At 36.8% G+C, this 26,905-nt stretch overlaps 1 protein-coding gene across 4 annotated transcripts; it reads right to left on the bottom strand.

Moving 5' to 3' along the window:
- Positions 1 to 1,392: 1,392 nt before the first annotated feature.
- Positions 1,393 to 25,570, bottom strand: LOC148948277 (uncharacterized). 4 transcript variants are annotated; one of them, XM_089094256.1, is made up of 2 exons: positions 25,482 to 25,570; positions 1,393 to 2,519 (listed from the first exon to the last, which is right to left on the bottom strand). In XM_089094256.1, the coding sequence occupies exon 2, from the start codon at positions 2,500 to 2,502 to the stop codon at positions 1,510 to 1,512; it is 993 nt and encodes a 330-aa protein (XP_088950382.1). In that variant the 5' UTR covers positions 2,503 to 2,519; positions 25,482 to 25,570; the 3' UTR covers positions 1,393 to 1,509. The 4 variants fall into 4 exon arrangements, with proteins under 4 accessions (XP_088950382.1, XP_088950384.1, XP_088950383.1 ...); XM_089094258.1 differs by lacking the exon at positions 25,482 to 25,570 and adding an exon at positions 25,380 to 25,403; XM_089094257.1 differs by lacking the exon at positions 25,482 to 25,570 and adding an exon at positions 22,619 to 22,756.
- Between the last annotated feature and the right edge of the window lie 1,335 nt (positions 25,571 to 26,905).

The raw sequence follows: 26,905 nt of genomic DNA, 5'->3' as shown, positions 1-26,905 counted from the left end.
ATCTGAAATAGTATTAGAAATAATAATCATCAAAATCTCTTGTTGCACAGAAAGCAACCGTAAATTTGACAGCTATGGTGCCTATGGTTTCGTCAGTGAAATCTGGAATTTCGACACTTATTATTTCTCATCTGTTTTACATGTTCAGTGAAGTTTCGACAAAGTCACCTATATTTCGACAGGGCCTGTTGCTGTCTGTCCAAAATTTCGACAAGGTTACTACAAGATATTTGACAAAGAAATACGTCCCTTGATAGAAGCCAATATTTACGCTTGAATGCGGCTGAAGGAACATTTTTAGTCCGCCTGGTATTCCACTACATCGAACAAGAATTTTCGACACTTGGAACCTAGTTTCGACAATACAATTTCCGTCGCCGTTTTCACTTAATTTTATCAAGAAAAAGCTAATGAGGCTACATTTCATAGAAGATCAGATGTATTTCGACACATTGGCGCTTATCCCAACCTTTTCTTGCAATAAATAACCAAGTAATGAAAGTTTGAACATTACATACCTGAAAAATTGTCGGGAGATCCTTTTGTGTCAAAAACAGGAAACTGACCGAATTGAATGTACTTTTCATATCTGGGTGTACCGGATATAGTGTCCACGTTTTGCATCGTCGAAATATAACGACGGCTTCAAGAGATGGCGCTCTAAGTCACGGTGAAGCAGAGCTATCCCGTTTTGAAGGAAAATTTCGACAGTGGTTCCGAAATTGCACTGTCGAATCATCGGTGCCTTTACCCTACTATTAGTTACAGCCCCCCCCCTCCCAACTCACATATAATAAAAACAAATTGCCGAATCAAATCAAAAAATATCAAAGTGGGCAGCCCCTCAGCCACAGCGTCAAGGCCAGCTGCCCTTGTTACCCCTCCTCCTTTGAACGGCAGTGAGTTATTTTTTGTTTTGTTCAGTTTGGACAAGGATTCCACTATTGACGTCAAAACAATTTCTGTGGTGATGAGGTAAATGTTTCGCTGCTTACTAGTTCCTTTACACTCCGCGCGATGTACTTGTACGATCGAACTTAGCCGATTTACAATGATACTATACAATGGCTTTATACAATTGTTTAACTACCTAATGGCCTAATTGTTTAAAACTATTTAATTAATTAAATGTCTAATTAATAAATGGAATTTTTTTAATTTTTCTTCTTTGGTTAGCCATTTAAAAAAAAATTGTGCCATGGGGACAGGTGAGCCACTTTAAAGGGGGAACAATGAACTACTGGCTCATTTTACCCATCCGGGTCCAACTAAAGTTTAATGATTAACCTTACTGTAGCACTCTTGACGTTAGCGTGCTGAAATTTAATGACAGAGGTAAGGGGGAGACAAAGATTTAAGGAATTGAAAACATTCCGGTAAGTCTTGTTTTTCCCAAGCTGTAACGTAGAAGATTTTTATTCATGAAACTGGTAATTCAACATAAACAGAAATGAGTTGTCACTAAATCAACTTAGCAATAAAATACAGACAAACGATAACCTTGAAGAATCAATCGTAGTTTAAAGAAGTATAAATATAAGCAGCATTAATTGGCAAACTTTTATTACAATTGTCACTGTGGGTGTAACTCGGAGTGCTCCAGAATTTACAACGATGAACACCGTTGCAACCGGGAGAAGTGTGGTATGGGGAGGTAGAGCCACCACCGCAAACCGAACATGTTGGTTTTCCGTATTGGCAAGTGCCCACAATTTCCGTCTTGGGGTTTATGTTTTTAACAACATGGTCTAATGTTTTTTCAAACATTAGCTTAAAACCTTGAAACTTCTTGCTTAAGGACAGTGATTCAAGCATCTTTAGAACCTCTGATGGAGAAAATTTACGTACGTCAATCATCCCCAAGATTTCTACTGCAGTGCCGGATCTTTCCTCGGAATTTTTAGAGACCCACTCGTAAAAACAGTTCAAAAACGAATCCCATCTTTCGAACTTTCTTTTTATAATAGACGCACATACAATTTTGGAAAGCTGAAGAAAATCGTAAATATCAAAATCCACAATAAAATCAGGACCTTTTCTGCCTTTCACAATAGTCATAGCAATCTCATTTATAGCGATTTTCTTTTGGGCCTTGCAATCGTAAGTTGTAAAAATGAACTCAAGTATTTTCAAGTCGTTTTCTTTAGCAAATTCATCAAGCAACTGTTCCGCCATCGCTTCCTCGATTCCAAGAAAATTGTACTTATCAACAATATAACTAAAGGCCGCCAGGTCAATTGTACTGATTTCAGGGATTTTTCCTTCTTCATAGCAACCAATAATTGCTTTCATAGCATTGACATCGACGTCATTTGCCACGACGATGTTTGTTTGCTTCTCGAGCATGTCATACTCAAACATTTGTCTAAATACGTCACTCGTTGCTGTTAAAAGAATCTTCTTGGTCGTAATGTTTCCATTTTTACATTGAATCGTAATAATTGGACTATTTTCCACCTTCAAATTTTCCAAAATTGCAATAAGAGTTGACGTAAAGCTCATAATTGTAGCGTCGGCTCCTGAAAGGAAAACGAAATTTATCAGTCAAATCGGAGACAACTTTTTTACCCCCTTTACCTCATGTCTAATCTTCTCAATAAATATTTGCCCCCGTCCCCATCTAGGGTTCTCCAACAACCACTGATTGTTTCACACGATCCAGCCAGCCGTTCCCAACACAATGTAGATGTAGTATTTTGAGGCCAGTTAAGCCCTTCAAGAACCACTAAATGTTTTAGCTTGGTCCTCCAAGCTATTCTTGAGATATTGCAGATAAGCTATTTTGACGTAATACATTAAGCTATTTTGACGTAAATATATTTTAACATTGATGATATCCTTTCTGTTTGGGAACATGGACAAAACTCTCTAAGAGATTTTTTGGCACATTTGAACTCTTTTGATTCGAATCTCCAGTTCACAATAGAACTCGAAGATTCAGGTAAGCTGCCTTTCTTGGATGTTTTGATTATAAAAACTACTCCTAGCCTTGAACTTTTTATATACAGAAAGCCAACCCATAATGATCGATATCTACATTTCTCTTCACATCACCCTCCTTCTGTGAAAACAGGGGTAATAATCTCTTTAGTCGACTGAGTTTTAAAAATCTGTTCTCGTAATCATATAAGTTCTGAGTTAAACTATGTCAAGGATATTCTATTCTGCAATGGTTACCCAATAAAACTTATTTAAAATATCATAGGTAGACGATTAAAAAAGATAAAACAAGAAAATAGGGAGCCCGTCCCCCTCGATTCAGTTACCCAGGAAACTGAGAAAAAAATTTTCATCACTTAACCATACATCCCGAAACTTGGCGATAAACTTGGAAATTTAAAAAAAAATACATAATCTGTCTGTTTCTTACAAAACTGAACAAAAAGTTGAACATTTTTCCAACTCAGGAAAGGATAAAACTTACCCTGTACTGGGTAGTGGTGTCTACAGAATCCCGTGTTCATGTGGGAAATTTTACATTGGTAGGACCCATCAACAACTAGGTGAACGTTTGCATGAACACAAAATTTCAATAAGTCCCTGAGATTGAAAAATAACAATGAAAACTTTGATTCGGCATTGGCCCTGCATATTTTCGAAAATCCGACCCATCTGGTTCTTTTTGACGAGGCAAACTTAATATCTACTATAAATGGCTTACCACAAACTTTTAAAGAGGTAATTGAGATAAAAAAAATACATAAACTGAAATTTAGCAATAAATGAAGATACTGGAGACATTTCATTAAGTCTTAATTTATCACAGTTTAATTTTGAAGGACTCAATCCATATTTTCGCCCGGTATAACTCGAGAAAACCTATTTGCACATCAAATGATGAACGAATTTGTAGACCAGCTAAGGCTATAACAAAAAAAAGATTTATTGCTCAATCATCTTGGTAGATTTCTTTTTCATTGATTCCAACCTAGTTCTTATTTAGTTTTTGTTCAGTCGCTAAGTAAACTTCGAAAGGTTCGATTTTCGTTGGTTTCTTTTCTTTCTTTTTTGTTTAGCACTGAGGACGACTCGGCAGAGGTCCTTTTCGAAATATTTGCTTATTTCTTCTTCTTCATGGTTTGCCACTGGCTGACAAAATCCTCGTTTTTTTCACCTTTTTGGATTTTATTTTTCATTTTTTAATTTTTTTTTCCTCTCTGAGTTTCATTTAAGCTATTTTGATAACCTGGGTACACATAATGTCATAGATTTACTTCTGATTCCTGCTTCAAGTCAAATTTTGAGATCCAATTACCCCCCTCCCGCAGCAGTTCCTGTAAGTTTTAGATTGGCCAAGCAAACAGTTTCTAACAGTTCCAAGCTGATTGGACAAACAACAAAATGTATTCTTGCCTTTTTTTTCTACTAAAATCTTACTATAAAGAGATTGATATTTTTGCATAATTTAGTGTCATTGTCCTAAGGGCTGTGGGTCATTTTGACCACGGAGACATACTTTTAGATCTTTTCACTATTTTCAAACAAATAGTTCTAACAATCTTGATCCAATAAAACGGGGATTATGTGGATGCCACGGGGTCAAAAGAGGGTAAGGTGGTCTAGTTGCCTTTCAGTCATTTTGATCAAGGATAAAAGACACTAGAACTTTTGATCTCCTATAGAACGATCCCCTTCCCAAGTTTTTACGACGACGCCTTCCATACAAAGTAGTCGGAGGGAAAACAATGCACGGGAGGCGTAGACAACACTAATGCGTTGCGTTAAAACAAAATATGACTAAATATTAGGTACCAGGTCTACAAATAAAAAAGGAAAAAAAAACAACAGGAGCCAAATTCAGATTTTGACACCCTTCTTATATCAGGTTGCACACTGTCCAATGAGGGCGCAAAAAATAGCCTAAAATAGAAGCAACAGAATAATGAAAGCGAGGGTTCTTGGTGCCCTCCAAAAAAGAATAGAGTTTTTCAATCGATAATATAACATCCAAATCCACCTATACACTGATACTCAACTTGCTTTTTTTTTAAATAATTTTCAGTGTTTTATAATCTATCTTAAACATATGGGGAATTTTTATTTCAACTCAGAGATACCGACACGGGCGGTGGGAATACTGGGAGTTTTTAACAAATAATAATTAATTTGTTCACCCCCCCCCCCCCCCAACAAACAAATCCTGTGAGAGCCTCTACAGCCGCCATCTACTTTTAAACAAATTTACTTTTTCGAAAAAGAACAAAAAATACAAAAGAACCTAAATAATATGGGAGATTGAAAAATATAATGTGATACTGAAAACTTCACTAACAACTGAAAATAAAGGCGATATACAGCAATCTCTTGACACACAAATAAGAAAAGTCAGTTCACTGTCGGAGTTCTAAGAGTGTAGAGCTAAACAAGTTTCCAATTGAATCGGATATAATCCTTGCTGAAATTTGTTGAACTTGCGTGAAAAACCAAGCACATATTACAAACGTGAGTACTTTAGGGTGGCAAATTGGAACATTTTGTTCTTGAAGTTTGTAACCTGAAGTGCCCCCCCCCCGCCTCGCGTCTGCAGACCGTAAAATGGCTAAATACAAACCGTTCGATCTTGTCCTAGCTTCATTTCAAGTAGATAATTTCGGAGACCACATTTCAAGGATATCCCTTATGGCCACCAGTAGTTATTAAAACCACCAGACCAGAAAATAGCTGAAGCACATATCCGCAACTGGAATGACCAGTTTAAAGAAGCTTGTAAATCTGTCAGACAAAGATGTAAATAAGGCTTTTGAAGAGCAGCGTTTATACCCTGATATTTTCAAGACACTGAGTAAGACCTAATTATCACTACCCACTAAAACTACAGCAAATCCTGCCTAGCGCCGTCAACTCCGACTTCTGCAGCAGCATCAACTTTAAAGGAAATAATAAATGACACTCAAGAAGAACTATTGAACACTAAACCATCCTAATGAATGACATTTCACGTGTCGTATCAGACACAATAAAAGATCGCAGAGCTTCGAAAATTACCAGCAAAGATATTGTGAACGAAGTTTATGATTCTATTTCAATTGAATATACTGCTAAACTTGAAAAAATTTAAAAAACCCTTCAAAGACTTCATAATGCTCTGAACTTGCTTGAAAATAAAATTTCTAAAATACAAGACAGGGTTGACCAACTTGAGCAGGATACCTTACTTGATACCCTAATTTCCTATGGTGTGAAACCAAACCCCAATGTGGAATAAATGGATAATCTTAATGAAGTAATAACACAAATTACACTATTTGTGCAAGATTTCACAAAAATGGACCTCTGAAAGGCTAATCGATTCCGTGTGCGCGGTACTCAGACTGAGAATGTGAAAATTGCATCCTCCATGGTAAAATTTTCAAGCTTGGATATTGCTCGAAAAGTGTTTGCAGCGAAAAGTAAGTTGGCTAAGTCAGGTGTATTTGTGTCTGAAAACCAAACTAAAAACCATCGCAATCTATTAAATGCGGCTCATAGAACTTTTGGCCCAAGAAGTGTTTGGTCTGATCATGGAAAAAATCTAGCCAAAGTTCCGGTTGAAATTCATATAGGGGAGAACGGGGCGAACTTGGACACTTTTTAGTTTTCCAAGCATAACTAGGTACTGGATTGACATAAAACAACTTAGTATGGGTCATTAGAAAGGTAAAATTCTGGCAAATAATGGTGAATTTTTTTCAGATTTTTTAGAGATCACCCTGAAGCGTGAGTATCATGAAAGTAGGACCTTGTCAAGTGTCCAGTTCCACCCCGTACACGGGGTGAAATTGGACAGGCATGGGGCGACCTTGGACAAGACAGTTTTAAGCAATTAAACTTTATCCAAATACAGAATATTCGTGTAAAATGATACATAATCACTCAAAATCATATGAAAACTCAAAATCGCAAAAAAAATATCAGCCAGGAACATTGCACGGGCATCCAGGTTTCAACTAGAATTGTCATTTTAAAGCGTACATCGAAAGATCACAACCAAAGACAAGCCCCTGAACTGCACGACCGGTTCCACCAGCTGAAGAGGGGACAGGAAGCTTCAGTTCTATGTTGGTAATGTCTATCTCAGCAATATCGGGAAGCTGAGGAAACATGAATTTGTCCCCTTGTTTCCAAAGAAAGTTAACCCTCGCAAACTGCTTTTCTACAACATCAAGAACTTCGCCAACATAATACACAAGGGCTTTCTTCTTTCCATACTCGAACTTGACAAGAACAAAGTCTCCGGCTTGAATGTCCTTGTCTACGTCATCCTTATCAGCCTCATGGAGGTGCAGAGAATCGTCAGATGAATTTTCGTCAAGTTCAACGTCATCACCACTATTTTCCACTGGAGATTCAATTTGCTTTTTTTTTTCTTGGCAGTGGGCTGCTTGGCCTGCTTGGGCATAGGCTTTTTACTCTGCTTTTCCTTTCTCGCTCGTGCTTCATCTTCTAAAGCCTCTTTTTCGGGTGTATCGGTAAGAATACGAGTTCGACTTTGCTTTCTCGCATTCCTTCTGGGCTTTGTCATATCTGCTCTTGGATAGTGTCTTACTGCTTCAGGAGTCTGTTTTCCTAGCTTGCTTTGGGGACGAGAAGGTGGAGGAGAGGGAGAGGGTATTGGTTCCATATCGAGTAACGAATCGTCCGGGGGTGGACGATTTGTCACCTCAGCAGGTAGAAAGTCTACCTCAGAAAATACACTTCTGTTAAAGAGCCAAAGTCCAGCTTTCGTGAAACCAACCGTTATATTTTCCCGGTTGAACTTGCGAAGGAATGGGTCCTTGTAGAGCTAGGTAGTCTTGTGAATCGGAATTCGTTGACCTGGATCGATCTGCAACCAGGTGTTTAGTGATTCTCTCATCACAAACTTTAATGGTCCGTAGACAGTGACGTCCAATGGCTGTAAGCGGTGGGAACAATGGGGAGGAAAGGTCAGGAGGTGGACCCAATTATCTTTGCAAAGCCGCACTAATTCCACCGAAACATGGCTATCGTGGTTGTCAAGCAGCATTAGCACAGGGTCTTCTTTCGATGGCTTCACCAGCATGAAGTGCTCAATAGCAGCTACAAAGTTGATGGTAGTCATCCAACCACTAGGGTGAGAAAGCCCGAGACATCCTGGGGGGCCTTCTCGAAAAAGCTGGTCGTTCACCTTCACCAGTGGGAATATAAAAACGGGGGGAAGAGCTTGACCAGTAGCTGAAATAAACCCGAGCATTGTCACATTTTCCCCTCTCTCTGCTGACACTGTCTGGGAAACTTGCTTCAATCCTTCCCTTGCGATTACTTTTGGAGCTGGCAATACAGTAGGAACCCCAGTTTCATCACAGTTCCAGATACGGTTTGGTGGGAACTTGAATTTTTCGTAGAGTTTCTGCAGGTTGTCAAAGAACAGATTCACAACCACTGAATTGAAGCCAGCAGCCCTTGCCTGGCTGGTATTTTCAGGCTTACAAATAGATAGCTCTGGGTTTCGTTTCACAAAGCCTATATATATATTATTTGAAAAAAACAACTTTTTCTAAAGAGTTAAAGAGGCTGAGTTACAAGGTCGAACCTTAAAACGTACAGGGATTAGGAGGCACAGTTGGGGGGCTGCCACCCCCAAACTCCCCGCTTTCGCAGCCTTTAAATATAAAAAAAATTTCTTTAAACTGAAATTAAGGAGCGACATTAAAACTTAAAAAGAACAGAAATTATTCCGTATATGAAAGAGGCTGTGCCCTCCTCAACGCCTCGCTCTTTACGCTAAAGTTTGACTTTCTCACAACTCTTTTTTTAAACAATAAAAACTTTAGCGTAAAGAGCGAGGCGTTGAGGAGGGCACAGCCTCTTTCATATACGGACTAAATTATGTTGTTTTTAAGTTTTAATGTCGCTCCTATAATTTCAGTTTAAAGAAATTTTTTTATATTTAAAGGCTGCGAAAGCGAGAAGTTTGGGGGGTGGTAGCTCCCCCAACTGTGCCTCCTAATCCACGTTAAAGGGGGCTGTGGTGGGAGGGTCCAAACTTCCGGCCCAGTTTACCCCATGAAGATAAAGTCGGAGGAGGATGAAATTTTGCAAGTTTCTTAGTTTGAGCTTGGGCTACAAAATGCAATTACCGCCGTCTCTCTGCGACCTCTAGGACCTGAAATCGCTTAACATTGTGGTGGGTCGCCTCTTTATAGAGGCACAAGTGTGCCTCCTTGATATATATATATATATATATATATATATATATATATATATATATATATATATATATATATATATATATATATATATATATATATATATATATATATATTTTATATATATATATACTAGTAGACAGTTTTTCAAAAATAGACAGATCCTTCCTTGGTATATTGTACAAATGCTGAAAGAAAAAATGATAGGTGGCGTGATCATTTAAGATTTAAAACCTTAGATTCTTGGTTAACTTATTATAAGAGAGCTAGAAATAGAGCAACTAAATTCCTTCGTTTAAATCGTCAAGAGGTGGAGACAAAAGTTATAGCATCAGTCCAAAGCTGCCCAAAAAAATTTTGGAAATATGTGAGAAGGAATCAAGTTTCACAATCCCCATCATCCACTTCCTTTATAGATCCCGAAACTTTTTTACATATAGATGATGATTTTGTAAAATCACAACTTTTCAATTAGGTATTTGGGTCAGTTTTTACTCAAACACACACCAAAATTACCTCAAATACTCAGTTTATTCCTCCAGATTTAACAAAAGAATTTGTTGATTCAGAGTTTACAGTCCAACAGGTTTATCTGACACTCCGAAATCTTGATCCAGGAAAGGCACCAGATATTGATGGATTTTCCAATGTGATGTTACGTGAACTTGCATCAGTGCTTGCTGGGCCACTCACATATCTTTTTAGTCTTTCTCTCTCATCTAGTAAAGGTCCTTCAACTTGGAAAACAACTATCATGAGGCCATTGTACAAGAATGGTTAGAAGTCCCATTTCAATAATTCCAGACCAATTTCAAATACATCAATATTATTCTACATAATGGAGCAAATTATAATGAGTAGAATCCAAGAACATTTCGAGGAAAACATCTTATGGTATTCTGCTCAGAATGTTTTTCATAAACAAAAATCCTGTAACACGCAACTTCTTAAGGTGATTCGTGATTTTCAATTAATGGCTGATAATGGTATTTTGTTTGACTGTATTTATATTGACTTTTCCAAAGCATTCGAAAAAATTTCCATTCCACTTCTGATAAAAAATGTCAACTATATGGTGTAGGCCCACAAACTAAAGCATGGATAACAGATTATCTTACAAATAGAACCCAAGAGGTTGCAGTAGGTGATGCCTTGTCATCACCTATTTCTGTCATAAGTGGAGTTCCACAAGGCAGTTGTCTTGGGCCAGTACTCTTCTGCCTTTATATCAATGATTTACCAGGCGTTGTTAGGAATTCAACCATAAAAATGTTTGCAGATTATGTAAAAATCTACAAGCCAGTCATGAGTGAACAAGAGATTTCTTTACTTCAAGAGGATTTGGTTGCTCTTGGCCAGTGGTGTACTGCAAACTGTGTTCATTAATGAAACCAAGTGCAATGCTGTGCACTATTTGCGTAGACTCCCTCAGCATTACCATTACTTTGTTGTTGGTAAATTAACTTCAAGTGTAGAATATGTTTGTGACCTTGGGATTTGTTTTGATTCAAGTCTCAAATTTAATAAACACGTATCAGATATCACCCATAAGGCTAATTACCAATTATTACGTCTAAGGCGTACTTTTTCTAAGTTTAATCTTCATTCACTGATCTCACTTTATGTATCCACTGTATATATATATATATATATATATATATATATATATATATACATATATATATATATATATATATATATATATATATATATATATATATACATATACACATATACATATATATATATATATATATATATATATACATATATATATATATATATATATATATATATATATATATATATATATATATATATATATATATATATATATATATATATATATATACATATATATATATATATATATATATATATATATATATATATATATATATATATATATATATATATATATATATATATATATATATATATATATATATATATATATATATATATATATATATATATATATATAAAAATAATTTTTCTGCGTGTAGAACTGATATTCGCAAAACTTGGAAGGTAATAAAACTTGGAAGGGTCGTTTCTGGTTAATCCAGATCTGCTGATTCTGAACATTTACCCACTTTTGAAATCAGATCAGTAGTTTCCGAGTTATCGTCATTTTCATCATCGCGGTCGTACTCTTTTCTGTATACTGAAGTATTAGATGCGCTTAGGGTATCTTTCATGGCTAAATCGATTGTGCTGAATCTGAAAATGTCCTTACTTTTAATATTTAACCATCTGTTACTGAGTTATCATCACTTTCATCATCGCCGGATGTAAACTGTCTTTCATACTTCTACATTAGAAACTCTTGTTTCTCCTTAATGTGCAACTGACGACTGTGGTCTGAATGAATGGATCAGATGCGGGTTTAAAAACACAACTCGAAATACCTCATATCGCTAGCAGGCTTAAAAAAAAGAAGAAAATCCACGTGGCACGTACTTTTTAAAGAGAAGACATATGAGAAGAGAATAAGTAACGTATAATTTAACTTTAATAAGTGCTATTTTCTTTTATAAATGTCTTCATATCATGACATACGTAGCCTACATGTAAAGTACATGCAGTCAAACTCAGTCGTTTGTACATAGGCTGCAAGGTTTTCAATTCGCCATGTTGTTCCGTTAGTTTGGGAGAGTTTGCCAGAGGATTTGAGGAATGTTGGGGGTTTGCAGGATTTTCGTAAGTCGCTAAAGAACCATTGTTTTGATGTGTATATTTTGAATGGATTATTCCACGCCACTTAAGTTTTGTTTTTGAGGAGGGTTTAGTTGCAGCTGAATATGATTATAATTATTATAATTTTTTTGGGTGTTGTTTGGAGGTTCGTTGGTTTTCGGGTCCGGTAAGTTGAGCTCTAATTTTTTTTTTTTTTTTTTTTTTTTTTTTATCTCTCTTTTTTTGGTTTCTTGGTTTTTTATTTATTATGAGGGTTTTCTCCCGCACAAGCATTGCTTCAGGGAATCGATGATGTATATATTTTTTTTTAAATAAACCCAGGGTAGAGGGGCAGACCTGGCCAACTTTTTCAAGCACGAGAACCAGCTTTTTCCACCTTCCCTGTCCGAATACGGCAAGCTACGGTTTGGAAAAAAAATCTGACATAGTTGACTGTTTGATGGCAGAGCTGGAAGAGTCACTGCCCAGCAGTCTCCCAACCGTCGACTCAATTGTACTAAAAGGGTCTGTTCTAGTACACGTCATCGTTCCTAAGCCTGGAATTAATTTTGGTGAATATGCTCGCTCGAACTTCGCTACCTATATTAGAAAGCAACAGTCCAAAGCTACCGCTCAAAGGATTGATCTTGTCTTTGACATCTACACCACGAAGAAGGTGACATTTGTGTGCTGCTCCATGCCTTCCATCAGGCCCAGTGCGACTATAACTTCATAGCCATCTGAACTGTGGATTCTGATGTAGTTGTGATTGCAACAGCTTTGTTCCAGCAGCTTCAGATTGAAAACCTATTTGTCATCTATGAGCTTGGAGCAAAGACGAAAAGACTGCCCATTTCCGATATTGCTCATCTTCTAGGACCTGAAAGGTCTCGCAACCTTCTCTGGATGCGATACGACTTCTTCTTTTGCTTTTCATGGAAAGTATGGTGTTTGGAAGACCTGGAAACCTGTGGAATCCATTCTTTCGACTTTCGTTACTCTGAGTACATCAGGAGCCCCCCACCTAGCTTATCACTTTACAGACATCCAGCGATTCGTCGTTGTTCTTTACAAAAAATCAAACGGCTTGTCTGAAGTGAACAGTCTGCGGAAGGAACTTTTCACACAAAAAACAGCCGGAATGGAAAGACTTCCCCCAACAGCGACCACTCTTGAGCAGCATACCAAACACACATACTTGCCGGCCCAGATATGGGCATCATCGTGTTGTCCAGAACTTTCCCCAATGGATCCAGGTTCATACGACTGGGTGAAGTACGACGGAAGCTGGGAGTTTTTCTGGAATAATCTTCTTGAGGTAGCAACAATTTGCAAAGAACTGCTCAAATGTGGCTGTAAAACAAAGTGCAAAAACAGGTACAAATGTGCAAAAGCTTCCCTTAAATGCACAAATCTCTGTTTGTGCAAAGGGTGTGATAATCAGTACAATCAGTAGTGCAATTTTTGTAGCTTTAATTGTTAGAAGCTGATTTCGACCTGTATTCTGTCCGTGAGAACCTCATTTTCTTTTTTTTTTAGCAATCTTTATGATAAAACAAGTCGAAATCGGCTATTTCCTTCTTACGATCCATGTGATTGTTTAACTAATTTGAAATACCTGAAAGAGTTTAGTATTCTACATTTTATCATCGTAATAGTATTTTTCTTACATCCGAAGTTCCTTAAGTCAAGCTGTTTGAGTTGAATAAATTATTTTTTTACTGAATGCTTATTGAGGAGATCTGAAACGGTAATTAATTACTTACAGTCAAAAACGTATGATCTTCTTAGGAATATTATAGGGAGGGTATGAGTTCTTGTTAGAGTATGGCATAGAAACCATGGTTATGAAACTGATAAATCCGGAACCAAGAATCCGATTGCTAAAATACCCACATTTTTGGAATCGAGAGACTCGAATTAGTCAGAAAAGAGATCTTAAAGTCGGTCGTCACTCATTCTCAAAATTCGCGTTTTTTTCTTTGCGCAGAAAAACGCAAAGTAGCGCGGATAAGCGAAGACAAATTTGAATGTGCAACTTAGTCGATTCTTCACATTTTCCGTAACATGTTCACCAGTTTCTATGCGATTATGATGAAAAATACAAAGTCAGAATGCGGAAATTACTCAGAAGTGCATGGAGCGTAGTGATGAACGTGATGATAACTCAGTAACAGGAGTCGGATGAAAAAAGTAAGCACATTTTGGGAATCAAGAGAGACAAATTTGTCAGAAACGACCCTCTGATCGGAAAAATTTCCCACTCTGAAAGTCAGCAATTTTTTCCCACGCGGAAAACGTAAATTGCTATGGGGCAGGGGGGCAGTTGCCCCTCCCCTCAGACCTCATTTTGCCCCCCCCCCCAGATTTCTTTAGATTATACCCATATTTATCCTTCATCCGAATAAAAAATACAAATTTTATCGAATACAAAATCTTATACGAAATGACGCGTAACCCGGAGCCTCATGTTTTCTCTAGCATTGTCAAGTAAAGATAGTATTGAATGAATCCATTTGTTGAATAAGAGTGTGCAATGAGTCAGAGAAAAATAATTGATATTTTTAAACCTAGTCAACCGGCTAAAAAAGCTAAGTTGGTGGATAGTGTAGCCGCAACAGAAGCTGGCCCAAGTGAGGTGTGTAATTTTGCCATGTATGGTTTGACTAATATAAACTTATAGCCTTTGCTTCATGCAATAAATTCCAAGCGAACTAAAGTTTAGCCTAGAGAAGTAAGATCTTAATTTCACGCTACAACTTTGGATTAATGTATAAATCGCAAATTTTGCGGGGAAAATCATATAACCGAGCATATAACAAATAATTATAGATATAGAGGTGTCATTCAAGGAGGGGGGGGCAGGCTAGGACTTCGGAGATGACGACTGGGACTACAGCCTGAGTGATCAGACTTAATTTATGGCAAAGAGTTTTGGAAGAGCTTAAGAGAATGAAAGAGCATTAAATGCTTTCCTAAGGCCCAGCCATTTTAGCTAGGCGGCCGCTCACCATTATTTATACCTCTTGTTATATTCTCACCCTACAAACTGGGTATGGCGCAAAAAGGGAATGAAAAAAAGCTAAATTACATTTGAATTGACAGTTTTAGTATGAATAAAAATTGCAGCTTCGAGACAAAATTCTACTTCTTAAAGTTAAATCGGCTGTTATTGCGAGGTATTCGCTTCACGTCAGCGTGCTTCATCCAAAACAAAATTTACGACTTGCCCTCCTAGATTTTGCTGATAAGCTAGGTAAGTACGAGAATTTTGTTGTATTGAGTTGCTAAGTTTCTTTTTCGGATTATCTTATTGTTTAATTTACGAAATTCTACTCGTAGTTAAACTGACAAAAAACGATATATATGTTTTAACCCTTTTAAATTTCAGTTGACTAGCTTATACTATTTTACCGAATTCTAGAATCTGAGAATTTGAGCATTTGGAGGCACTTAAACATGCAGAAGATGCTAGAGCGTATTAAATGATCAGTCAAAACATATTTGTATGCTATCGTCAGTTTTGGCGGAAATAAAGCTATTATTATAAATGAGAGAAAAAGCACCCTATTTAATAGACCACCCCGTTATTAATCATGAAATAACAAAAACGAAAACTAGTAAGGGCAAAATTCCAATACGTAACACTAAACGGTAGCAGAAAAGCTAATTAAAAGCTAGGAGCAGGGGCGTAACTATCACTTTTTTTAGGAGGGGGGGGGGGGTGAGCACGACGAAAGTTTTCCAACAAAACCAAAACTGTACCGACGGAAAAAAGGTTTAGTGGCGAAAGTTTCTGTATAAATGGAAGTAAATGGCTTGAAAACAGCATTTTTTGCTGACGAGCGTTAAAAATTCTAGAAGTATTTACTAAGAAAGTCTATTATTCCTTATGTCTCCTAGACACCGATTTAAGGGAACAACTCTTTCAGAGCTATCGGCCTCTGAATAAAGTTAAAATGTTTAAAAGCCAAAGCACTGGATTTTTTTTCTAGGGCGGAAGTGTAGCCGACGCATCAGATACGATATTGAGTAGCAATCATGACATCTCCCACCATAAAAGGGAGGCACCCAACCAGTCAAAGCTAGCCGAATACCCCAAAACAAACCGTCTCCGTTTTTCTGCTAAAGTCTATGAGGAAAAACCATGGGTAGAATGCTCTATTCAAGAAGACGCCATTTACTACTTTTGCTCTCGGCACTTTTCCTTAACAAGAAATCATGGAAATACTTCTGATAATGTAGTGTTTGTCGACACAGGAATGAATAACTGGAAAAAAATATTCGAAAGGATTGAAAAACACGAGGCTTCAGAAGCCCATAACGAAGCAAATCGCAGCTGGACCAAATATAAAGCAATTGAGTGTGGCACATCTGAGTCAATAGCTACAACTCTCTATTCAAATCGGAAGGAAGCCATAGAGGAAAATCGCCTGCATATAGTCACACTTGCGAAAGTGGCATGTGCCCTAGCACGCCAAGGGCTCCCATTTCGAGGTCATGATGAACACAACGACTCAAACAATTTAGGTAAATTTATATAAATAGTAGAAATGATGACAAAGGGAACCTTGTATCTTCAGCTGACAATAACTCGCCGGTATGAAGCTCTATAAGTCCCGACTCCCAAAATAGTCTTCTAAGCATACTAGCTGACCTCTTTTAAGAACAATCAAAATGCTCGATTAAGAAATATTGGGCAATCTGTGAAGATGAAACGAAAGATCTGTCGAAAAAAGAGCAGCTTAATTTAATTATTCGGTTTATTGATAGTAATGCTATCATCCGCGAGGAGACATTCGGAAGTACACATCTTGAACAATAATATGCTGCATGCCTTGCTAATGCAATCAAGGATCTTGTTGAAAAGCACGGACTGGATTGAAGCACCTGTGTGGCTCAATGCTATGATGGTGCGAGCGTCATGAGCGGCGCATGTAATGGTGTTCAGGCTATTCTTAAAGGATTTGCACCACAAGTTAGGTATATTCATTGTCACGCCCATCGCCTAAATCTTGTGCTTGTGCAGTCAATAGCTTCTTGTTCGGAGGTTAGAAACTTCTTTCCTTGCATTCAGGCATTATATGTCTTTCTCAGCCGAAGTACGCCACGTCGCGAAATTATCCTTTGAACCCAACAAGAACGTGGAATCAAGAAGATTGAGCGCGAGTGGCTAGCCGATACTCGATGGTGCTCTTAGTTTTCCTCAATTCAGAAGATCTGGACACGTTTAGGTACTATTCTCGAAACATTCAGGGTTATTTAAGATGAAGCCAGTTCAACAGAGGACCGTTCTGAAGCTTCTGGGTTGCTGGCAACAATTGATGCCAAGTTCTTGCTCATTCTTGAAATAATGAGCAGTATCCTCGGTCCGATAGATATTGCATCCAGACAACTCCAGTCCAAGAGCCTCATTCTTTCAGGCGTAAATTCTTGGCTTCAAGCAGTTCAACAACAGGTTCTAGAGCTCCGATTTGAAGAGCGTTGGTTTAAGATGGTCGAAGCAACGAAAAGCTTATGCAAGCAGCACTCAATCCAAATAGAGAAGCCTAGACGCTTGGTTGCTATAAGTAGACGCCTTCTCGATTTTTACGTCGAAACCACTGTCGGTGCCAGAGCAAGAAATCGAACAAAAGAAGATCGTGACATTTTTCAAACTTATAGGTCGGACATTTTATGCTTCATAGTCGACCGAGTAACTTCGGAGCTGAGACAAAGGTTTGGTGAAAACTCCTCAGTAATCCAAGGCTTAGAAGCGTTTGAGCCAAGTTCACCGAAGATCCTGGATACACGTCTAATACAAAACTTTGTACGTGACTTTCCTACATTATTAGTAAACGAGTTGAAGTTTGAGTCGGAGATAGCCTTGGCAAATTCTTATTTACAAATGATGAAACCAGAATGCCCATCAAAAGCTCTTGCCTACCTCTACATGAACAAAGACGCCTTTGCTGTCATCTCGGAAGCTTTCGAAATTGCTTTGAAGCTCCCTGTTTCAACTGCCTCTAACGAGATATTTTTTTCAATGCTTAAGAGGGTTAAGACATATCTCAGAACAACCATGACTGATGAGTGACTTAGCGATTTGTTAGTTATAGCAACCCAGCCGGAAAAAGCGAAAAAGATAGATTATAACATTGCCGTCAACAAGTTTGCTTCCCTGAAGCAACGACGTTTCCCATTAGAATAGTGGCTCCCTCTGGATACTTCAGTCGTAATGCAAACAAATTTATGATTTATTTGCTTAATTGTGTTTATGTACTTGAATTTTTGTATATCTAATTGTGTTCTAAACTTTGTTATCCAAAGAATTTTAAGTTGGCTACTGCTTAATTTGGCTCGATTTCTCCCTCCCATGGATTTTTGATAATTCAACCCACTTGGCTGCCTATTGAGACATGGAATTTGCCCCTCCCCAGGTTTTTTTTTTCATTTCCGCCAGTGCACTTAGCGCCAAAAAACCCTGTTCTAGGCCTTCACTGAATTCATTTCTTAACAAAACAAAATGGCATTTCCTAATTATAAATTTTCTTTTTTGGCTGAGATCCTTCACAGAACAATATTTGTTTTTAAGTAATTTGCTTCCCTAAAAAGGAGTCTTAAGAGGCCCAATATAAGGGATAATACAGTTTTTAATAATATTTCAAAAATATCCGCTACTTCGCGGCAGGAAAGGCTCTTTCCAAGCCATCCATTTGCTCTGAATTAGAAACTTTCACCAATTCAAACTTTTTTTCTTTTTTTGTAACAGAATATAATCAGCATAGTTTTGTACTTTCCTCACAAAGTAAAAGTGAAAATTTGAAAATTTTCTTCTAAGAGGTGGCAAAAATCTTGCCCCCCCCCCAGAATTTTTCTGAATTTACGCCACTGATTAGATCTTACTTTGGGCCGTCTTGTGTTAAGTCTATGTTTCTAGAGCCAGTAACAGTTAGTAAAATTACTATAATTGTTAGTGGCTTGACAAACCCATCCTCATCGGGACCAGATTCTATTCCTACTAAGGTAGTTAAATCCATTCTTCCTTCATTGGTTTTGCCTCTAACAAAACTTGTTAATCTTTCATTTGAATGTAGATTTTTCCGGATGCTCTCAAGCGTGCTTGGATTATTGTTTAGTATAAGGGTGGACCATTAAATGATCGAGCAAATTATCAACCAATTTCAATTTTATCAGTATTTACTAAAATCTTTGAGAAGGCTATGCTTTCTCGTCTCCTTACTTTCCTAAAATCTAAAAATTTTCTTCATGATGTTCAATTTGTTTTCCAAATGAAGCACTCCACTGAACATGCCTGTATGACCCTTTTAAATTTTATTAATTCTTTCTTAGATTCAGAATTAATTCTGGCTGCTATATTCCTGGATGTTTGTAAGGCCTTTGATTCCTTAAACCATGAAATTCTTCTATTGGAGATAGTCTCATTTTGGCATAAGGGGAAATGTATTTTCTTGGTTTCAGTCTTATTTGAAGGATAGTTTAATTTCTGTTGATCCACTTTCCCAGTCACCCTCACAAGTGAATTTTGGCGGCCCCAGGGATGAGTTTTAGGGCCTGTGCTATTTTTGATTTATGCAAATGATCTTTATTATGTAGTAAAAAAAAAAGCAGAAACTTAATAATTGCAGTAGACTTTGTCATCCTAAGCCCTCCCTTGCCCATAGTGGTAACTATAGTTTGCCTTCTTCTGATGTCCTTGTTTGTTTTGCTGATGAAAGCACACTTGGCTTTTAGGGGAACTACAAATCAGAGCTTTGATTAAATTTGGACAACTTGTTTATGAGGGTAATTTTGTGGCTTGATACTAATTATCTTACCCTAAAATTTTCCAAGTCAAGTTTTTTTTATCTTTAAAGGAAGTAGGTAAAAGCTTTAGTTTTAAAGTTTAGAATATTCCAAAGAATGCGCTCTTCTGCTATTTATGTCTTTCCAACAGCCTTGTTGGTATTAGCCTATTGAGGTTATTGAGAACAGTGGTGTAATTTCGTCAAAATCCTGGGGGGGGGGGCAAAGTTGGAGCCAATTTTCCCAAATCAAGTGAAAATGTAAGATGTAGTTAAACTGGCAACTGTAAAAACCCATCAAGTACTAATTTTCTGGTAAAAATTCTACATCAGGTGTTTGACTATCTTGAAAATAAGTTGAGTTGGTTGACTGTTCAGTGTCTTCTTTGCTTTTTTATATTCCAAGGGCTATATCAGGGGGAGGGGGGAGTAACAATGATATTTGAAAATAGCACAAATTAGCGAATCTAATGGTACTAATTTTATTTGTTTAGCATATTTCCTTCAGAAGCAGGACCAGACTGCATAGGTGCAGGGCCTAATTTGACTTTTTTTGGGGGGTCCTCTCTAGGTATGTCAATAACATATACCTGCACAGTAATTAATGTGCTTAAAGTAGTTCATGTGCATAGTGAAAATTTTCAAATATAGGACTATCCTGATTAAATTCAATAAATTTGATATGAACCTTTAAGGGTATCAGTTTTCTATATTATATAGTATATATTACATAGTAAAAAACACATTAATACATCTCATCCAGCAATACTTTGGAAACATATAGTCTCTAAAGGGCGCCAATGTTGATTGACTTATAACATCTACTTTTATAAATATTTTCATGGATATGATCCAATTGTTTGAACCAAGACGGGGACTACCTGTTTAAATGGTAGCCTACACATTTGAATCATAAAAACGTATATTCCATAATTTCAGACAAACCTTGCATTACAGAATTAAAATTTTCAAAAGAATTACACCACAAATAGAGTCCAAGAAAATGCTTTGAGCCTCAAGCTTTTGTTAAATTATGATTTGTAAGATTTTCAAGAGTTTGGAAAAACTGTTTCTTAGGTAAAAAAAAAAAAAAAAAAAAAAAAAAAAAAAAAAAAAAATTCCAGAGGAGCTTAAACTCTCACTCAAACTAGTTTGTATTCAAAACTTGGAATTATTTCTTCTTTCATCATTATTTGAACAAGATTGCTTACTTCATAATATGCAGAAAAATTGAAGTTAACACATTTTTAAGATGCTTCCACTATGCTTTATCCCCAAGCCCCCTAATGTAAAAATATGTAGCCCAAAATATATATTTCCCATGTGTTTTTTTTTTATTCTTCAAATCATCAGCGTGGATTCAATTATTTGGTTTAAGGGTTGAAACAAGAACAACACATGGCAAAACGCATGGAGAATGTATATAATTGGGCTTTATATTTGCACATAATAGGGTAGAGTAAAGTATAGCAGAAGTGCACTCAAAATGTGTTACCTACAATTTTTTTGCATATTATGAAGCAAGAATTGCTTTTTTTTTAACATAGTTCTTTTTCAATCAGGGGCTTAATTTTCTATCGGACAGGGGGATAACTGCCCCCTCTAGACCCCAGTTTGCCCCCCCCCCTCTCCCCAGCTGAAATTTATTTTCTTCAAAGTCTTGTCAAAACTAAGATAAGCCTGCACAATTCAAGCATCCAGAGAACTGGGTGAGGAGTCTTTATTATATCTTTGCCTTTATGGTACTAACTGGCCCATTTTTTATTGTCATTTTCACTTGATTTGGGAAAATTGGCTCCGAATTGGCCCTCCCCCCAGGATTTTGACAAAATTAAGCCACTGTTCTCAATAACCCCAATACTAGGCTAAAACCAACAAGGCTTTTTGAATGACACGGAAATAGCAGAAGAAAATCCTCTTTGGAATTTTCTAAACTTTAAATCTAAAGATTTTACCTAATTCAACAACTTTCAAAGATAAAAAGCCCCTTGTCTAGAAATTCCACATGCTTTGAAATCCAACTTTTTCGGCTGGTTAAAATTGGTTTCAAACTTTGCTTCTTTCATTGTAAGTAATAAGCAATCAGATTAGCAATGCTTCTTGACTACTAAGGTCCTTATGTTGGCCCTGCAGTGTTTTTTTTTTCTAAACTAACCTAGGTACCTTTTTCTCTCCCTAAACCCCCAAAAAACAATAGTTTAAATATCATCAGTGCATTGAAAAACCATGCTAAGCATTCATTACTGTATAGCAGGGTCTTGAATTAACCCATACAAAACGGGTTTTCTGTTGCGTCTCCAGTTTGACATATATGAAAGAGTGCATTTAACATAGAAGTACCCTAAGGTCCTTGCGTTGGCCCTGCAGTGTTTTGCTACATCAAGGTTTGACCTCTGGGTCCTGTATTTCCCAGCTAAGGTCGAACCCACTATACCACTGATTTTCATTATACGTTTCTTCTGAAAAATAGACATGAAATATCTCTGGAAATTAAAAGAACATGGTAGACTATGTGGGAAAAGTGGGAAAAATTACCAACATATATGGTAGCCTAACCTAGGCCCAAGTAAAAACTTAAAAATAGGAATTATGGGCTTTAAATTACATAGCAACTCCTTTATAAGTTCTTATGAACATTTAATTGTCTAATAAAATAAAAAAAATATTGCACCCTAAGTTCTCTGATTTTTAAACCTGACATGAAACTTCAAACTTGTTTTTTTTTCATATGACATTGCCTCCGGGTTCTTTAATTACATTAATAAAACACTGTCTCTTATGGTAAGTCTGTTAGTAAAATTTTAGTTTAGCTACTTTCCACTCTCTTGGAAAGGGGTTAGATTAGAAAATTGAGACTTTCAGTAATGAATCCAGGGCCAAAAATATATTCTGAGAAGGTATTGCCCAGCTTCTATGTTAACCCTTTTCTAATTTCTAAGTCTTAAAAATTTGCCTACTAGACAGGTCTATAGGCCTACCTATTGAAATTTTGATAAGACAACATTTTACCTTAAATTTCAGTTATAAGTTTCTTTTTCTTAGGCTTTAGGCCTAATTTTAAAAATGAAATTCTTAATATTTGAGTAGAATTTTGAGCCATATCAATGTTAATTGTCAAAATTTAGAAAATGTATTTGCATATCTTTAAAACCTTATAAGCTGGGACTGAACAAAGTTGTGAAGCTGGAAACAGTTTTGCCTTACTTCATTTCAGCAGAAGATTAAGTTTCATTTTCCTAACTAAACCCTTACCAAGATAATAAAAAGTAGCCAAACTATACCAGTATTTCTGCAAACAATAACAGCCGGCATGGGCGCCCATATGGGGGGGCGAGGGGGCTCTTGCCCCCCTGGCTGAATGATGCTGCCTTATTTTTATATTTTTTTCTGAGATTTGTATTATATAGCATTAAAAGTAGCAATTAGACGAAGTTTGCCCCCCCCCCCCTGGAATTCAGCTTATGGGCGCCCATGACAGCCGGCAATTTGACAACTTATCCAGAAAGAAATAGCAGCCTTTCTAATGCAGGGTTGCAACTCGGCTGGTTTTTTTGGAGCCACTTTGGGTGGCAAAATAGTGTCAATTTTGTATAAAAAGTGTCATTTTTCAAAAATTTGCCGCGCGCGACGCTTTGCGTCGCTGTATAAAATGGGAACTTGTTCCACACAGTACTTTCTTCTCTTTTTTTTCTGAGCAGTCTTTATTCTTAGCGTGAAAAAGAAACGGAACGGAACTTTCAACTACGTTGAACAAAATCGCTATCTCTAAACTTTGATTGAATTTGTTTCGGGAAATGGTGGTTGTGAGAGGGGGGTTAGTTGCTCTCCATTCACTTTCGACTATTAAAAAGGGCACTAGCACTTTTAATTTCCAATCAAATCAGCCCTTTTTGAAGTTTCTACGACCAAACTTTCTATAAAAACCTTATATGCTCCCAAAGCATAACTTACAATTTTTGCTCTGAGGGGGTTATCATCCTCAAAGACCTAATTTCCAGAACTTTCAACTACGTTGAACAAAATGGATATCTCAAAATTTTGATTGGATGCATTTGGGGAAATGGTGGGCATGACAGGGGGGTTAGTTGCCCTCCATTCACTTTCAACTAGGCTATTAAAAAGGGCAATAGCCATTTCGATTTCCAATCAACATAGTTCTTTTTTTTAACATAGTTCTTTTTCAATCAGGGGCTTAATTTTCTATTGGACAGGGGGATAACTGCCCCCTCTAGACCCCAGTTTGCCCCCCCCCCTCACCCCAGCTGAAATTTATTTTCTTCAAAGTCTTGTCATAACTAAGATAAGCCTGTACAATTCAAGCATCCAGAGAAATGGGTGAGGAGTATATCTTTGCCTTTATGGTACTATATGGCCCATTTTTTATTGTCATTTTCACTTGATTTGGGAAAATTGGCTCCAACTTTGCCCACCCCTCCCCCAGGATTTTGACAAAATAACGCCACTGTTCTCAATAACCCCAATACTTGGCTAAAACCAACAAGGCTTTTTGAATGACATGGAAATAGCAGAAGAGAATCCTCTTTGGAATTTTCTAAACTTTAAATCTAAAGATTTTACCTAATTCAACAACTTTCAAAGATAAAAAGCCCCTTGTCTAGAAATTCCACATGCATTGAAATCCAACTTTTTCTGCTGGTTAAAATTGGTTTCAAACTTTGCTTCTTTCATTGTAAGTAGTAAGCAATCAGATTAGCAATGCTTCTTGACTACTAAGGTCCCTATGTTGGCCCTGCAGTGTTTTTTTTTCTAAACTAACCTAGGTACCTTTTTCTCTCCCTAAACCCTAAAAGCAATAGTTTAAAAATCATCAGTGCATTGAAAAACCATGCTAAGCATTCATTACTGTGTAGCAGGGTCTTGAATTAACCCATACAAAACGGGTTTTCCGTTGCGTCTCCAGTTTGACATATATGAAAGAGTGCCTTTAACATAGAAGTACCCTAAGGTCCTTGCGTTGGCCCTGCAGTGTTTTGCTACATCAAGGTTTGACCTCTGGGTCCCGTATTTCCCAGCTAAGGTCAAACCCACTATACCACTGATTTTCATTATACGTTTCTTCTGAAAAATAGACATGAAATATCTCTGGAAATTAAAAGAACATGGTAGACTATGTGGGAAAAGTGGGAAAAATTACCAACATATATGGTAGCCTAACCTAGGCCCAGGTAAAAACTTAAAAATAGGAATTATGGTCTTTAAATTACATAGCAACTCCTTTATAAGTTCTTATGAACATTTAATTGTCTAATAAAATAAAAAAAAAATTACACCCTGAGTTCTCTGATTTTTAAACCTGGCGTGAAACTTCAAACTTGTTTTTTTTCATATGAAATTGCCTCGGGGTTCTTTAATTGCATTAATAAAACACTGTCTCTTATGGTAAGTCTGTTAGTAAAATTCTAGTTTAGCTACTTTCCACTCTCTGGGAAAGGGGTTAGATTAGAAAATTGAGACTTTCAGTAATGAATCCAGGGCCAAAAATATAGTCTGAGAAGGTATTGCCCAGCTTCTATGTTAACCCTTTTCTAATTTCTAAGTCTTAAAAATTTGCCTACTAGACAGGTCTATAGGCCTACCTATTGAAATTTTGATAAGACAACATTTTACCTTAAATTTCAGTTATAAGTTTCTTTTTCTTAAGCTTTAGGCCTAATTCTAAAAATGAAATTCTTATTATTTGAGTAGAATTTTGAGCCATATCAATGTTAATTGTCAAAATTTAGAAAATGTATTTGCATATCTTTAAAACCTTATAAGCTGGGATTGAACAAAGTTGTGAAGCTGAAAACAGTTTTGTCTTACTTCATTTCAGCAGAAGATTAAGTTTCATTTTCCTAAACTAAACCCTTACCAAGATAATAAAAGTAGCCAAACTATACCAGTCTGTCTGTAAACAATAACAGCCGGCAATTTGACAACTTATTCAGAAAGAAATAGCAGCCTTTCTAAGGCAGGGTTGCAACTCGGCTGGTTTTTTTGGAGCCACTTTGGGTGGCAAAATAGTGTTAATTTTGTATAAATAGTGTCATTTTCCAAAAATTTGCCGCTCGCGACGCTTCAAGTCGCTGTATAAAATGGGAACTCGTTCCACACAGTACTTTCTTCTCTTTTTTTTTCTGAGCAGTCTTTATTCTTAGCGTGAAAAAGGAACGGAACTTTCAACTACGTTGAACAAAATCGCTATCTCTAAACTTTGATTGAATGTGTTTAGGGAAATGGTGGTTGTGAGAGAGGGTTTAGTTGCTCTCCGTTCACTTTCGACTATTAAAAAGGGCACTAGCACTTTTAATTTCCAATCAAATGAGCCCTTTTTAAAGTTTCTACGACAACACTTTCTATAAAAACCTTATATGCCCCCAAAGCATAACTTACAACCCTTGCTCTGAGGGGGTTATCATCCTCAAAGACCTAATTTCCAGAACTTTCAACTACGTTGAACAAAATGGATATCTCAAAATTTTGATGGTATGCATCTGGGGAAAAGGTGGGCGTGAGAGGGGGGTTAGTGCACCAGCAGTAGAATACCATATATTTAAAATATAAGATTCTTTCCTTCTAAAGATGATTCGGGCACAAATTAAACGTCCCCTAATTGAATTCAAATACCGCTTCCAAGAGTCTAAATTTTTAATCAGCAAAAAGAGAAACTGCGTTTTTATCTTCAGTCAAACAACGACGTAGTCGTTCGAATTTCACTAACATAATTAGTAGCAAGAAAAATGCTACGTATGATATTTCTAAGGAAGTTGAAACGACAAAAAAATCGTGTGAACCGCTGAATCATCTGACAAATCTTAAAGAATTGATTGGAAGAAAGATTTACATCCTTGGTCCTATTGGGCCAATGGCGTGCAGTCTTTACAGTGCAAGATAAAAGAACTGCGTTTGGGAGTGGGGTAAATGTGCCTTTTAATTTTAATCATAAGTCAGATCTGAAACGATCAGTACGAAATTATTATATTTTGGTCACCATTATTGTCATTGAAGTGACCCGTTGCTGTACAACTAAGCAAGTAAGTTCAATAAATCTATTGTCTTTCTTATCTGTGTTTATTTCATTTATATGTCTGTATTTAGCCTATATAGCTAATTAGTTCGCCATATCGTGTGCCAAAACCTTTTATCGCTACAAATGGCGCGTGTCGGAAATTGGAGGAAAACTGCCAACTAGTTAAGCTGTTTAAATTTTGTAATTTTAATTTATTTGTTAGAAAGACACAGACATATAAAAATATTGATTAGGCCTATAACCGCTAAACTACGATAGGAAACCCC

This window comes from Artemia sp. Qi Xiang Cuo, chromosome 9, assembly GCF_049724085.1.
Source record: "Artemia sp. Qi Xiang Cuo chromosome 9, ASM4972408v1, whole genome shotgun sequence".
In the NCBI taxonomy this organism is placed as follows: domain Eukaryota; kingdom Metazoa; phylum Arthropoda; class Branchiopoda; order Anostraca; family Artemiidae; genus Artemia; species Artemia sp. Qi Xiang Cuo.
The sequence above is the reverse complement of the archived record's forward strand: the minus strand, read 5'-3'. Positions and strand labels throughout refer to the sequence as shown.